The 15,670-nt window shown below is 39.3% G+C and overlaps 1 protein-coding gene across 1 annotated transcript; it reads left to right on the forward strand.

Annotated features, from left to right (window-relative positions):
* Positions 1-1,088: 1,088 nt before the first annotated feature.
* Positions 1,089-12,642, forward strand: mapkapk5 (MAPK activated protein kinase 5). The gene is made up of 14 exons (XM_058637310.1): positions 1,089-2,189; positions 3,223-3,296; positions 5,762-5,837; positions 7,860-7,957; positions 8,047-8,155; positions 8,408-8,497; positions 8,804-8,899; positions 9,007-9,087; positions 9,178-9,365; positions 9,534-9,654; positions 10,401-10,531; positions 10,668-10,783; positions 11,324-11,428; positions 11,834-12,642. The coding sequence occupies exons 1-14, from the start codon at positions 2,154-2,156 to the stop codon at positions 11,926-11,928; spliced, it is 1,416 nt and encodes a 471-aa protein (XP_058493293.1). The 5' UTR covers positions 1,089-2,153; the 3' UTR covers positions 11,929-12,642.
* Positions 12,643-15,670: the final 3,028 nt, after the last annotated feature.

A 15,670-nucleotide genomic window follows, 5' to 3' on the forward strand; every position in this document is an offset into this window, starting at 1 on the left:
TGGACAAGAAACTCAAGAGAGAAAAAAGTATATGGAAAATTACAAGCAAATGGAAAATCATCAAAAAGAAAAGCACAAAAGCGACACTTTACCCCACTTTTTTAAGATAGAAAGACAAACTGAGTCTTTTCCACTCTTATTTTATTGGGAATAAATCTGTCCCCTGTGAAAAGTCTGTAGCTGACTTTGTTTGTCCTATTTACACCACTTTATTTTAACAGTGGTAATAATGTGTTACATTGAGAGCTCCATATTTTCCCAGGTGGCACTTAAAATAAAAATAAATATAATAAATATCTTGCCAGATATACTCATATTCAAAAAAGGATTTACTTTTGTTTTTTTTGGATGCAGATTTTTTTGTGACGCTCCTATACAATCCATCCATACATCCGACCATCTTCTACAACGTTATCCTCCACATGAGGGTCACGGGGCAATATAATGTTATATCATTTATATAAAATAACCATTTAGATTTGATTATCATTTCATAATTTTTGCCACTTTGATGCACATTTAAAATACTTGCCATAATGGCCTCAGTTTTTTGCCAATTGGTCAAATGAAGAAAGCTGTTAACACTTTAAAAAAAACTATTTTCCACCGAAAAATATGCTTCATTCAATTTGGTTATTTTATTTATACTGTTTTGGGGTTATAGGCTGATACACAATTGAATCTGTAAAATTTTGTAGATTCACATAAGATTTATAGTTAGGCCATGGAATAAATAAGTAGATAATGTAAGAGCTTACTGCAAGTATTTGCACAATTACAGTTGACAAAATATAATTAGATACATTTCACTACTGTTAATTTCAGTGACTCATAAAATCCACAAAGAAATGTGACTGGTTTTTATTTATACATTTAGGATATCCCTGAGTGTTTCATTTATGTGTTCTTCATTCGTGGATGTATGTTAACCATTTAATCCATGGATGTATTATAAAATTACATGTTAATAAATGTGTTATCATACAACCATGCTCAAAATCTAAAATTACGGGAAAAAGGGGGGGCTTTAATGGACCCATCAGAGTCTGTCCTTTCTAAACTCATGTCATCAAAAGCATGTACTGATCAGATTATAAATGCACAGACCGATTTTTTTGTACTAATTGGGTGTGATAAATTTGGTATTAAATAAATTATTTGGTAGGGAAAAATAACAGACATCAAGTGTCCTGTATTTAATAAGAGCGTGAATGTTATTTATCAGGCGTTATGCACAGGCAGCTATTGCGTAATGCCGACTTGTGTATTGGTGTATCTCCACTGACAAGAAGCTGTGGGATTAATAAAATAGTCCACGGTGCGTGTTTTCTCGTGGCTATTTCGAAACATTCTTTACTCATCGTTTCTGTCGCGGACGTGTTTGTTTGCGACGATTTAAACTTTATTATGACAGAATGTTAACATTCGCAGCTTTGAGCAGAGCTCGGAAACTAACTTGCCAGCTGAGCTAGCTCGGTTGCGCATTACCAGGCTCGGGTAGACTACATGATACGTTGCTGTTTCGGGAAGACGTTGCCACTCATTGTGTTATCGATGTAGCTTTCGATGGGCTATTATCAGATGCTACCGCTGCCCCAGCTCATCGTCCCTCGAGATTGCCTCTGTTGTGTAACCAGTCTGCCCCGGTCGGGCCAACAGCTCAGTCGCTAGCAACTTAGCCGGTCCCGTGTGTGTGTTGGCAGAGCACTGCTCTCATCGCGCTGGCTAAAAATACACTTCTTGTTCCACGCTCAATGCCCGTCCAAAAGTGGTGGGCTTGTCCACGTCGGACTTGTCCTCCTTTTTTCTAGTGTCATCGCTCGGAGTTATGCGCTCTACATGGTCACTTCAGTGAATCTAAGACGGCTGGAAGAGCGAACCGGACCCCGAGGCTGTGAGCCGAGCTGGCCTGATCTGACGTTACAACAAACCGGCTGGCGGACAGACCTGTGGCCGATCGGCGGCCAGACATAATTTCGCCTTAATGGCCTTGTCCTGTCATCCGTAGTAATATAATAAGCTTAGGTCCAGCTTTGTGTTGCTAGACAAAAACTCTGTAAAGGTCAGGAAGAAAAAAAAAATCCTTGCTTTGTTTTCACTGTGAATTGTCTGAGATCGGCGAGGCAGACTTCATCTGTCCAGAGCAGGACAACATGTCGGAGGATAACAACGCAGACAAGTTCATTAAGGTATGTTTGAACAAAATGAATGTGATTCTTCATGTATATACGCATTTTAGTTGTTTTTGCTGACCACCGGGAAACCTTTATCATAAGTTTGAACTAAATAATTGAAAATACATTGTCTGTATATGCATTTTATTACCTACTATCGACTACACTTACTACTAAAATACTCCTGCACACCTCTAAGTTAACCTCTTTACCATTGCAACTTGTGTATTTAGTTTTGTAGCAGCAGCAACTGGATAAAGTTTCTTGCATATGCGCATACATATCTTTCAGTTGGGACTGTGATAAGAGATACTTGCAAAGTCAGATGTGTCCGAGATGTGATATTTTGATTGAAGTTATTTCTTTCATCTGTACCTAATGCTCTAACAACCCCTGGCCTTTTTGTATTGCATACAAAAGGTAGAAATGTGAATCATTAAGCTTGCGTCATGACAAACACTTCTGTGGTTCATGTTCATTATCTGGCAACATTTCTATTTACCCTGGTTCTTGGATTTGTTCCTGGCCTTGTTTCTGCCTCTGGCTCTGCCAGGGCAACTCTCAGTCTGTAGTAATATGTGATTTCAGGTGGCCCCGACTTTCACAGGTGGGGGTAAACGGCTGCTTAGAAACTGCTGGAACTACTGGAACTGTGTCTATTATCATGATCAGTGGTGCAGCTAGTTAACTATGAACTTAACCTAGTCTCTGGTGGCAAGACCTTTCCACAGTATTATAGTATAGTAGATTACTATGTAATAGTAATATACAGTACACAACTAGGGCTGGGCAATAAATCAGTAATGAATGAATTTAAGAAGTTTGTTTTTTCCTGTCTTTTAAGAATTTTAAAACCACAATTAATTTCTTTCATCAACATTCACTCTGAGCAAAAGACTCAGACATATTTTTTTTTTGTCATGATAATTTTTTTTGCCATATCGCCCAACCCTGTGCAAGGTTAAACCTAGTTAAATGTTGCTTTTGCACAAATGTTTGCCTCTCTTCTTTTTCTTTGAAACATATCATTTATTTTTGTCCCCAAAAGGAATCATCGATTCTGGATGAGTACCACATAAACTGGACACAGAAGTTGGGAGCTGGGATCAGTGGACCTGTCAGGTGAGTTTCTACATTTAATTGTGTTTGTGTTGAATCAGAGTGGCATGAAACTGTTGCCACCATATTGCATAGACAGAACTTGAGATAAAATGTTCATTAAACTAGAACCAGAACAAGCAGCATTGCATCATCCTCATCATCTTGGGATCTGCTTTGTGATTTCGAAATCAACTTTAAACAGAACAATCCTATATGAGCTGTACATTGTAGACTGTTATTGTTTAGGATAGCAGATTGAGAGTTTGGTTGTGAGAGATGAACCAGGGTCACCCAAATTGTTGTTTTCTTTTAAGATGTGTAAAACTCTGCATCATGACCTAGCATATTTTGAAATCCCATATCTGGACTAAAGAGACCTGTACTATACTGAATGCTGTATATTGCCCAGTCCTTGTAGTGCATGATTAAAGCACTGTTGTGAAGGTTTCGGCCACACTTTTGTCACACCAACTGCAGAATGTGCATCTGGTTTCAAATCAGATTTGGATAATTTGTCTACTGGGCTGGCAAATAAACAAACTGTGTATGGCCAAAAAACTACTACTTGTTTCTGATGTTTGTTGTTTATTACTCCTCCTGACTGGTTTTATTGTAGTGTTGTTGACTGTGGCGCTAATTCCCCAGTTTGACCTTACACTTGAGTAACTGACACACATTAAGATGGTTAATTGACTGGGATATAAAGAACTGATCCAACTACTGTGGGTGGCTGAGTCGGCGGGTCCACAATTCTTTTAAAATATAAAAGCAGCTTATTATATAGGTTATATAACAACCATTTTTTTGAGAAGCTGCACTCAGATTAAATAGCAGCTGCCTGTGAATATACGTGAGGTTTGTTGCCCCCGATAAATCTCAGACCTTTTCTTTCTCTGCATTCTCCTCTGTAATCATTTCCACTCAAAGACGCTGTGAGTAATACACCACAGGAAGGCACAAATTACGAAGAACTAACAATAGACAATGATTTGAGCCTTTTTACATAAACTTTTATGTACTCAATGAAGTCATCTGTTGAATCTGGTCATCCTCAAACTGGAAAACTGCATTGTTATGAATCACAACCTGCTAACGTGGAAATAATGTCACTCAAATGATCTCTTCATCTAAAGAACTTTTACATGTCCTGAGTTTTATGCAGGAATTGCACAATGTTATGTGAGTCACAGTGTTTGCTTTAACTGCTTTCTGAGTCAACCCGTGTGTCTGACTGCCCTGCTGATTCCAGCTGTAATGTATCAGAGTCTGCACTTTAAAGCTATTCAGTAGAGAACAACCTGTTATTTCTTCACGTGTCAAGTGTTTGCCTCAAGTGACTGAGAATCTGACTCATCAGCTCTTCATTTGAAATTACTCAGATAATCTGTCATTTTTTTTCCAGTAACTCCTGCTCACTCTGTCTCATTATTTTAGTGACTATGCATCTGCATTTCACTTCATTTCATTACGACCTTTGTCTAAGTCTATGAATGACTCTCTTATTCAACCTCATGCTCACGTCTTCCTGTCTCATAACACATTCATGTCTTTCACTGTACCAGCCCCCCTGCACCTCTGTCTAACTGTGATTCATTAGGTAGATATTGCTTTCCAGTGAAGTGAACTTTGGCTGAACCAGAATGTTTCCCGCAGTGAGGCTTTAATAGTGTAATCTGAGTTTAAGGGCTAAAGGTTGCTGCTTAAACGTGGATGTTTCAGCCATTGCTGCTCAGATGAAGGGAGAAAGGAGATAAAGAGCTTTTCAAAAAGTAGAAATTGATGATCAGATATACTTATATTTATAGATCACTACCTCAATAGTTCTGTTCAGTCAGTGTGTATTGTACTCACAATTCTAAAGTGTTAGAAACCATCATACAGAGACAAACATCCATTCACCCTCACATCCACACCTATGGACAGTTCAGGGTCTAACCAGAATCTGCAATTCCTCATAAGCATGGGAAAGAAGAAGCCAGAGCAGCTGGAAAAAACCCCCAGACACACACAGGGAGAACTCCTCCCATAAAGGCTCCGGTCAAACCAGGATTTAAACTGACAGTCTTCTTGCTGCGAGGCACCAACCATGCTGCCACCCCTTATTTTATTACAAAACACCCATAGAGGATTCCCTTCGGTTCTACTCTTGTTACAAAGATGCAGGCACAATTTATATACCCAATAACAAACTCTGATGCTTAAAAATACCCTTTTCAACATCACACTATCAGCCGCCTTCTCTGTGCTCATTCAGTGTTGACTAAATTTACAAAACATGTATCCCATAGGGTGTTTGCCAGCCCTGTGTTACAAAGACAAGCTTATTTGACTTGATGTCAATCAATCTTCTTTATCGTACAGATAAAAATGCCAGCGAAATGTCTCTGGCTGTGTATTTTATAAACGGACTGCAGAAAACCTTTCAGGTTATCATAGGTCATCATTCTTGGTGTGTTTGCTTGACTCTTGCTTTCTCTCCTGTGTAGAGTTTGTGTGAAGAAGTCAACTCAGGAACGCCTGGCCCTGAAGATCCTCATTGATCGTCCCAAGGCCAGAAATGAGGTTAGAGGAAACCCCTGTGATGCGGTTATGATTGTTTGTTGTCTGGTGTCCTAAAGCATTTTAAATATGCTTTGCTCCGTCTGCCTGCCTGTTATCTGTCTTTATTCATTCCCGTTTTTCTTTCCTTGTCAATCTGTCTCCTGTGCTTCTTCTGTGTTTGTTTGGGCTTCTCTCTCTCTCTCTCGCTGTCTGTCTGTCTGTCTCTCTCTCTTTGACACTGTAGCGAACAGTTTGTCTCACAGCCTCTCCACGTCATTAGCAGCCTTCTGTTTTGATCAAGCATCTTAAATAACAGATAAACAGAGAGACATGCAGTCAAAACAAGCAACACAGGCTTGTGCTACTGAACTGCTAAAGCTGTCACTGACAAGCACACAGAATCACTGATTCTCTTGACACATGTTTAGAAGCACGCATTGGCTTAAGTTTCTGCGTTTGTGATGAAGAACCAAAAATAAAATATAGCCAAAAACATAGCCAGTGGCGATTTTGGTCTGGAAATTCTGGTGGGGCCATGCAGGAAAATCTTATAATGCAATCCAGAAATACCACATATTACTCTCATACCCTCACAACAAAACCACAGTAGCATCATTGTAGCTGAATAATGCCATCACACAAGCAATGGCAATCTGATGACATATATTATCATATCAATAGCACCACCAAATGGCAGTGTTCAAAACCTCACAATATCAAATACTCAAGATCGAAACAACAACGTGACAACAATAACAACCATGCACGACTCATGGCATGAACGGCACACACCCCATATGCAAAGCCACCACACACGTATCGCCAGTTACGCATTACAGAAATTCCACTGTAATTCAAACAATATGTAAACTACATTATCAAGTACAAGTTAGAATAAAAATAAATTAGTCTGAGCGCTCACTTCTTGAAGAGGAATGACGCTCTGCGGTCCTTCATGTGCACAAACCAGTGCCGCCCTTGCTTCAAATCAACTAATGAGAAGCACTCTAGGTCCCTGAACTTCTGGCCCCACTGCTGAAACTGAAGCGTGCACTGTACACAACACTGTACACAACACTGTACACAACACTGCAGGTGCTGGGAGGATATCTCAGAGGAAACAGAGGACGCGCATCATCCGGCACAACCAACTATTCACATACAACTACACGATGTGTCTACAGTGGAAATTGCGTTCATCAAATGAAAACTGCGGACATTTCATTGGGGACAATGTTGAATTTATTATTAACTTGTGCTCCACGACACTTTTGACACAGGAAAACATAAAAGCTTATAATCCTCCCCTGCACAGCAGTGTCCTCTGGTGGGGCATGGCCCCACGGCCCTTAACGCAATGATGCCCCTGAACATAGCCAACATTTGTGGTTTAAAAAAGCGAGTAAATTGTGTCTAAAATACATGAGGCTTAGGAAGACATGTCTTCCTCACTGCAGTGTCTCTCTCTCTCTGCAGAAGCTGTCTTTAGAATAGAATAGAATGACTTTATTGTCATTGCACTGAGAACAATACGACGGAATTTAAAGTGTAGAAAGAAACCAGGGAATTTTTTTCCATTATTTACACTGTGTATCCTGTGAGGGATGCATGGGGAGCTGAAGCCAACCCAACCTGCCATTGAATGGGAGGCAGGGAACATCTTCACAGATCTCCAGCCTATGACAGGACCAACATCTATTCACCCTCACATCCACACCTATGGACTGTTCAGGGTCTAATGAGAAAAAAACCTTGGAAATTCAGTCTGCATTCATTTTTTGTTTTTTTACATCTGCACCTGTCCTGTTGTGACATGTCAAAATATCTTAAAGTTTTAAAAGACCCATAAAGCTCACACCCAATTTCTTTCTTCTGATGGAATTGGTTGATGAAAACTAAGAGACAGCTCCACAACACTTAATTCTTTGTTATCTTTTTGTCTTTTTAATAGCTCAATTATGACTTTTATGACTTTCGCATGCATGAATTTAATCTAGAGACAAAACATAAAGTAAATGACTTTATATATATATGTCCATGCAGGTGCGTCTCCATATGATGTGTGCCAACCACCCAAACATAGTGCAAATCCTGGAGGTTTACGCTAATAGTGTCCAGTTCCCTCATGAGTCTAGTCCAAGGTAAAGTGGTTTTAGTACTTGTTTAAAAATCCATCTCTCTTCTACTGTTTCCTCTGAGCATCTTTAACTCCTTGCTTGTTCATTCACAGAGCGAGGCTTTTGATAGTTATGGAGATGATGGAGGGCGGTGAGCTTTTCCACAGAATCAGTCAGCACAGGCACTTTACTGAAAAAATGGCCAGCCAAGTCACTAAACAGGTAGGTGGAGACACGCATATATACACAAGAGTCCAGATTGCTTTTCTTTTTAATTGTTATACTGTAACATTGTCTAGCAAGTCTTTAATTCTGCCCAGTCAGTCTTTTTCCATGGGTGGGTTGCACTAAATTTTTTGTGTCCAATATTCTTCCTGTGGGTATCGACGTGTTTCCTGTCTGAGACCAAGCAGTCCGTGCATCAGTGGTCAAAGGAAACAACGCACATTGGCTAAAAACCCTCTTCTCCTATAGATCAGTCAAGCCTTGGAACACTGTCACTCCCTAAATCTTGCACATCGTGACCTGAAGCCAGAGAACCTGCTCTTCAAGGATAACTCATTGGTTAGTAGCTGGAAACTAATGGCACAAAGAAAAATGCTGCAATTTCAAAGATGCATCATCGGTTTCGGTCGAAATCAAAAACTTTGCTGAACTTTAAATTTACAGCCCGTGCTTAACTTTTCAGTCGGTGCAGGAAGGAAATTTGTCTTGGCCAAATATGGCAAATTAAATAATGTTACATATTTGGTATTGTGTTTTGGCAGTATCATGTACTACATATACAAAACTCTTAAGTGCTGATTACTAAGATATAATCAGACACGTGTCTCTGTGCTTGTACTGACTCTGTGATTCTCTGTTTCACAGGATGCACCTGTCAAGTTATGCGACTTTGGCTTTGCCAAAATTGATCAAGGAGACCTGATGACTCCTCAGTTCACTCCTTACTATGTAGCACCTCAGGTGAAAAAAACAAACACACAGCACATCAGTCATGCTTGTGTCTCGATGGCTTCCATAAACAGTTAATTACTTAAATCAAATCAAATCGTCTTGTTGTTCCTCTTCAGGTACTTGAGGCTCAAAGAAGACACCAGAAGGAAAAGTCTGGAATAATACCTACCTCACCCACTCCCTATACATATAACAAGGTGAAACCCATATGTGGAACTAAATACTAATCCTTACGCTCTCACTGGTCATGAGGTTTTTAACTGTGCAGGGTTTTTTTTGTTCCGCAGAGCTGTGACTTGTGGTCTCTTGGCGTAATTATCTACGTAATGTTGTGTGGCTACCCTCCGTTCTACTCCAAGCACCACAGCCGCACCATCCCAAAGGACATGAGGAAGAAGATTATGACGGGAAGCTTTGACTTCCCTGAAGATGAGTGGAGCCAGATCTCAGAAATGGCCAAGGACATTGTACGCAAGTGAGTCTTTCTCCTTTTCACCTGGCTGTTGAAACGGGTGAATCAAGCATGGTACTGTTATTTGAACAGTACCCTCCTTCTCTCCTGCTTCCTTATTTTCATTCATCCCACCCCTCTTTACCTCATTTGTCATTACTCTTTTCAATAATTTACCCTCCCTTCCTCCAGGCTGCTGAAGGTAAAGCCAGAGGAGAGGTTGACTATTGAGGGAGTCCTGGCTCACCCTTGGCTCAACTGCACTGAGGCCCTCGACAATGTGCTGCCGTCCGCACAGATGATGATGGACAAGGTAAGTGGGAACTTAGTGGTGCAGAAAACTTGCATGGCACCAAACATGAAATCTGGAAAATGTCCAGGAAATTGCAGTTTCACCGTCACATATGAGAATTGGAGCAGATTTTCTGTGCCACACACGTTCACAGCAGCAGGGAAAGTACAGAGTATTGAGGTGAGGAGTGGCGCCGTGTTGAGCATGCAGAAGGCAAGACACTCGCTTACAGAATTTTCCAGTTCTTTCTCAGAAAGGTTACTAAGGAGCTGGCATGAACAATTTACAGTAGGGCTGGGCAGTGTATGGAGTTTTAAAATGATATCAAACAGTATAGGATTACACAAGAAAGCATCTCGTTGTAGGGGAGAGCAGAGTCTCCTCTATCGGGGCATGTGAGCGTGTGGAGTGAACATTTTGACCGGATTGTGGCACCTTATCTCTCGCTCTGTCTCACACCAGCATCTGACACATGGGTGAGGAAGTGGAGGATGAGGGCGCATCTGGGCTCGCAGAGCTCCAAGTAGAAGTGGCGTCCTAAACAGCACCCATTCTCTAATTTATTTTTGACACTGCTACATCATTAAAACTGTTAAAAAGTGTTTTAATACCGCGATATACAAGTACAGTATACGACCATTCAGCCAAAATATACCGCAATCCCAGCGACATCTGTGCTTCAGTACTTGTCTGTAAACAGATTAGATTGTTTTACTACTTACTATCTTCTTACGTCGTTATTTGACTCTTCTGATTGTGTGTCACAGGCTGTCGTCGCAGGTATCCAGCAGGCCCACGCAGAGCAGCTGGCCAACATGAGAATTCAGGATCTGAACATCAGCCTGAAGCCCTTAAACTCCGTCAACAACCCAATCCTCAGGAAGCGCAAACTACTTGGGTATAATTACTTAATTTGTTTGATTTGCCTAATATGGTGCAAATGAGATAATTGTGCCCTTCTGGAGTAAAGACAATTGGATAAATGAAAGGCCAGAGACCGAGTCTGAAATGTGCTGCGGTGTCTTGTGTTGCAGCCCAAAGCCCAGCGATGGTTTCTTCATCCATGACCCAGAGAACGGAGGAGAAGACACCAATGTAGCACTGGAAAAATTACGAGATGTCATTGCACAGTGTATACTACCACAAGCTGGTGAGTAAAACAATAACTACAAACACACCGACAGTGACGCACATACTTTTTCTATTAACGTCATGTTACATAGAGTAAAGTGACACTGATTTGTTTTTCAGCTATTTCTACATATTACTTATTATGTTCCCAGTTGTAGATACAAAGCAAACATGAGAAACTGCCCGTGTGCCCAGGAGACGGATAAGCAAACTATTACTACTGTTTGTAGGATATTGATCAATAACAGTTTAGCATGTCTGCTGCTGTAATGAATTGATGAATGAATGATTAAAGAAGCACAAGGAATCAAATGAAATCATAAATGTCCTGCAATCCGACATTTAAAATGTCTGTTTGCAACTCTGGCCTGGTCAGAAATGGACGACCTAATCTGCTGCAGTACTCCTGGGACATTTGCTGTGTGTTTCTCATCTATCATGAGTCATGACTGCTTAAGGAGCTGCTTAATGTGCCTCATGACATATGTATAGAAAAACAACTCAAACAGCATCTGAGGTAATTATGTTCTATATATATATATATATTTGTTTTGTCCAGGAGAGAATGAGGATGAGAAGCTGAACGAGGTGATGTATGACGCCTGGAGGTTCAACAGAGACTGTAAACTGCTGAGAGAAGGTCTCCAGGGGCTCAGCTGGGACGGTCAGTACCACCTCACTCTGTGACTTCTGCACTCTTATACCCCACAGAGCAGCCATGTTATCTTTTGAAAACAAAATCAATCACTTATGAAAATGACTTGCAAAATTCCACTTACTTTCCACATACCAGCGCCTTAAGGAGAAGAAACTAGGTCACTGAGGACCACAGTGTTTCTGTAATTCCTCAGAGGTCCACACGGGGGCGATAGAAGGTCCAGACTGGAGCTTTAAACCTTAATAGATAACAGAACAAATGAAAGATAACGTCTAATTAACAGCCTTACATTCATTTGCAACTAAAGGCCCCAACCATGACTTAGTCTTGAACACACCTATGACAACATCTCACTCCGCTGCTTATTTATCGTCACAGGTCATGAACCAGCTGCTTTTGTGTGTGTTGCAGGACGAGCCTTCTCCGATAAAGTTGACCGCTTGAAGTTGGCTGAAATAGTGAAACAGGCCATCGAAGAAAAGACAACCCTCCAAGAGTCTCATTAGTGGAAGCTGTTTTTGTATCTTCTTTTTTATATCGTTTAATATGAGCCTTTTTAACCCATATCTGTAAAGACGCCTTTTATGTAAGATAATTCGCTAAAATTTTGTTTTTCATGAACACACTTGCCTATTGTACAGCTGTTAATATATTTCAAAAAAAGGACTCATTGGTACTATAGTGCTTTTTTTAAATGGACATTTGCAGAGAACACAGTAAAAATAACCCCTATATTTTCACTTTTTGCAAAAAAAAAAAAGATGAGAAAAAAACAAAGAAAGAAAAAAAAAATGAAATTATTTTCTGGGAGGGATTTTTTTATCAGCGGATTCTCCGAGAAGTTTTGTTTTATCCCATTTGTTTCATTTTATTCCATTTTTTTATTTTTTTCCTTTTAACCATTCTAATAATTGCATTTATTTAAACAGAATTTCATACTTGTAGCCTGGCAGTGGACACTGAAGCTGTCGACCGTGTGACTCTGTTCTTCCGCACACTTTCTAAGTCTCAGACTGTGTTTATATAAAGAGAAAATGTGTTTTTGACAAGCAAATCTTAACTTAAGGTCCACCTTCACCATGGTCCACTTTGTTTTTGTGGACGTTTCGTCCTTGTTTTCAATCTGGAGACTGCTTTCTCACACTCAAATGGATTCAAATGCATGAATTCACGACATGAAGTTTGTGTCTGGCAAGTGAAGTAAATAATATGACATATTACTTATGACTTTCTCTCTCTCTCTTTACATATATATATATATATATATATATATATATATATATATATATATATATATAGTTAGAATGTGATATTGAAAGGTCCTTAATCCAGTGTTGTTAAATTGATGGTATTGGGCATAATAATCTGAGCCGCGTTTGATGCAGAGTTGTATCTAAAGGAATTCAGACCAGACTCACTTCAAATTTAAGGGTTCCTTATTTTTTGTAATGCTAGACAAGATGAGCATTCTTGAAAACTAAGTTGGGATGTGAGTGTCATGAAACTTGCTGTGCTGCTGAATGTGCAATAGAGCAGTGAGATGTCTTCATATTTTTGTAGTTAAATGTGTGTGTGTGTGTGTGTGTCAGGTATAATACATCAGTGTTGCTGTCTAATATAGTTCCACTCTACTTAATTTAAATGGTCTTAATACCAGCAAATGTTCCATCCGTTCCCTCATTCTCACTCTTTTTTTTTAGTTGTAATTAATATCATATCATTGATTAGCCAGAGTGAAATCTTCACTGCACTGCTTTCCTCTCAAACTCTGGTTTTATCTGATATTATTTATTCATGCTGAGGTCTTTTTCCTGTTGAATGAGCAGCAGATTGTTGGCTGAAAATGTGCATTCTCTGTTATTTACTACTATTATTAATATTACACCAAGTCCTATTTTTTTTTTTTTTTTTTTTTTAAATGAAGTTGCCCATTGATTTATCATTTCTGCAAACATACTTTCCACTTTATAATCTTTTTTTTTATTACTCATTCTAATGAAAATGTGTGTTTATTTTTGAGCAATTAGCCGACAGTGGGTGAACATTTTGTTACTTTCCAGGGAAAATATGCATCTCCAATTATGGATGAAGTGTTCCTTTCCAGATTTAGAAGAATTCCTGAAACATGTTGGTCAGTTTGCGTTTGAAAAGGCTTTTTTTTTTCTTTTTTTTTTTAAAGCTTGTGAAACATTTGTAACTGACATGAAGACAAAGTGCAAACCCTCCTTTTATATATCTGGTTTTCTTTCAGTACTAACATGATTCTGAAAGTTTATTTTGATTCCGTCGTGTCTCAGATAGACTACTTAATGGAAAAGCACAGCTTTACAGTAACAAGGCTAAATGTGTTATCCTTAACGTCCTCTTAGAAAGAAAACCCCTGCAGGATGAAGGGAAAACGCATTAAAACGTCTGTTTTTCATGTGAAGGTCTTTCACACAGGGAACTGAGGGGAAAAAAGCTACTTGAGAAAGACGAATGGTTCAATTTGTGATAAAAAATAATCCTTCATTTTACAACCAAGATGTTACATGAGTAAAAATGCATTTATTTGTGTCATGCTGACCTGTGAGTTGGAGAACCACAATTCACCGCTGTGGTTATGCGTTCTGCTGGTTGCCTTGGCAACAGTCAGGGGCTCAAAAGTAGTCCCTTACATGGCCCCTGCGGAGGAAAAAAAAGGTGAATTATCTCTCAAAAAACAACATGAAATGTGTTATTTAGTGAACAAATAGTAAATATTCTTATTTCCTCAACAAAGCTGAATCCTTTGACTGTCCAACAGATATCTGGAGACTTTAATAACCGTGCATTATGAGAAAACTGGGACGAAACAGTTCTTGCGATTCTATCGACAAATCCATTTACTGGAAGAAAAAGTTCACTATACAGAACTTTGATAATTTATATTTCAGGAGGCCACAAGTAACGCATCATAGCTTTACAGTAAAACAAAATGTCTATGGCAACACATGGTCCTGCTTGGACATCATTTGTTCTTGCTGCTCAGTCTGGCTCAGTGTCTCACTCTGACATTCAGGGGAAAAATAATGTTGACTGAGTCTAAAAAACATTTTTATATGCATTTAAAGAGTCTCTGCTCTCTATAAATACCAAGCGCTGCATTCATAAAGTTCACGTTGTCCTCTTCTGGCATGAAATGGGCGTAGAGGAGGAAGACGTGTGCGTTGCCATTCCTACTTCTGTTGAAAAGTCTGTTTTCTTTTCTCTTGTCTGGCAGTGATGTAGCATGTACCCCAAATCCCTCATGAAGGACTTGCTGTATTTTCTGTCATCACATCTATTTTTTTCTTCTTTTTTTTTTAAACCTTTCTGCCTTTGGAATGTCATCAACATGCTGACTTTGTAATAAAGGAGTTCTTTGACTTTCAAACTAATGTTTTGGTTTTGCTGTTATTTGAGGATGATGTGTATTGATTTAGCACTTTTCTAGTCTTGATGAACACTCAAAAGCTGCTTGTACACTTGGTGAGATGGCTTTGGTTTGTGTGAAGTTCAGAATAATTTAATGTATGCTCTTTATCCACACAATAGAATATAATAGAATTTAAAAAGGGACAATACAGTTAACATAGTTTCTATACAAATAATGCAACTGATTTGCTGTATGTAGAGTTTATAGCCATTGCGAGTTGGGCTCTTACATGATCAAACACATTAAAACTACTCTAAAACACTAGAACGACATGCTAAAATGACATAACACATTAAAATGTCAATGCATACACATCACAACTACATTATACACAATAACGATTGTCAAATGATGAATATAAAACATAATCAGTACAATAAAGTATGAAAAAATCTTGACAAAACTACACTTGATAGTAAACTTAAACACACTTACAAGTCAATCCATCCATCGTGTACTTTATCCTCCACATCAGGGTCGCGGGGGGTGCTGTGCCAATCTCAGACGACATAGGGCGATAGGCGGCGTCACACCCTGGACACTTCGCCAGTCCATCGCAGGACCACATAGAGACAAACAACCATTCACTCTCACACCTACGGTCAATTTAGACTGTCTAATTTACCTAATATCCATATTGCATGTTTTGGACAGTGGGATGAAGCCTTTAACCTTTGTTGTAAACAGTTGTATTTCTGATATTAATTTGATTTCGGTTTGGCAATGAGCTCCAGAGTTGACAGCCCTTAATGGAGAATGCGGATTGTCAAATGTGGTCTTACGATATGGTATTTTACAGTTAGGATTCACCT

Source organism: Solea solea, chromosome 8 (genome assembly GCF_958295425.1).
Source record: "Solea solea chromosome 8, fSolSol10.1, whole genome shotgun sequence".
Lineage (NCBI taxonomy): Eukaryota > Metazoa > Chordata > Actinopteri > Pleuronectiformes > Soleidae > Solea > Solea solea.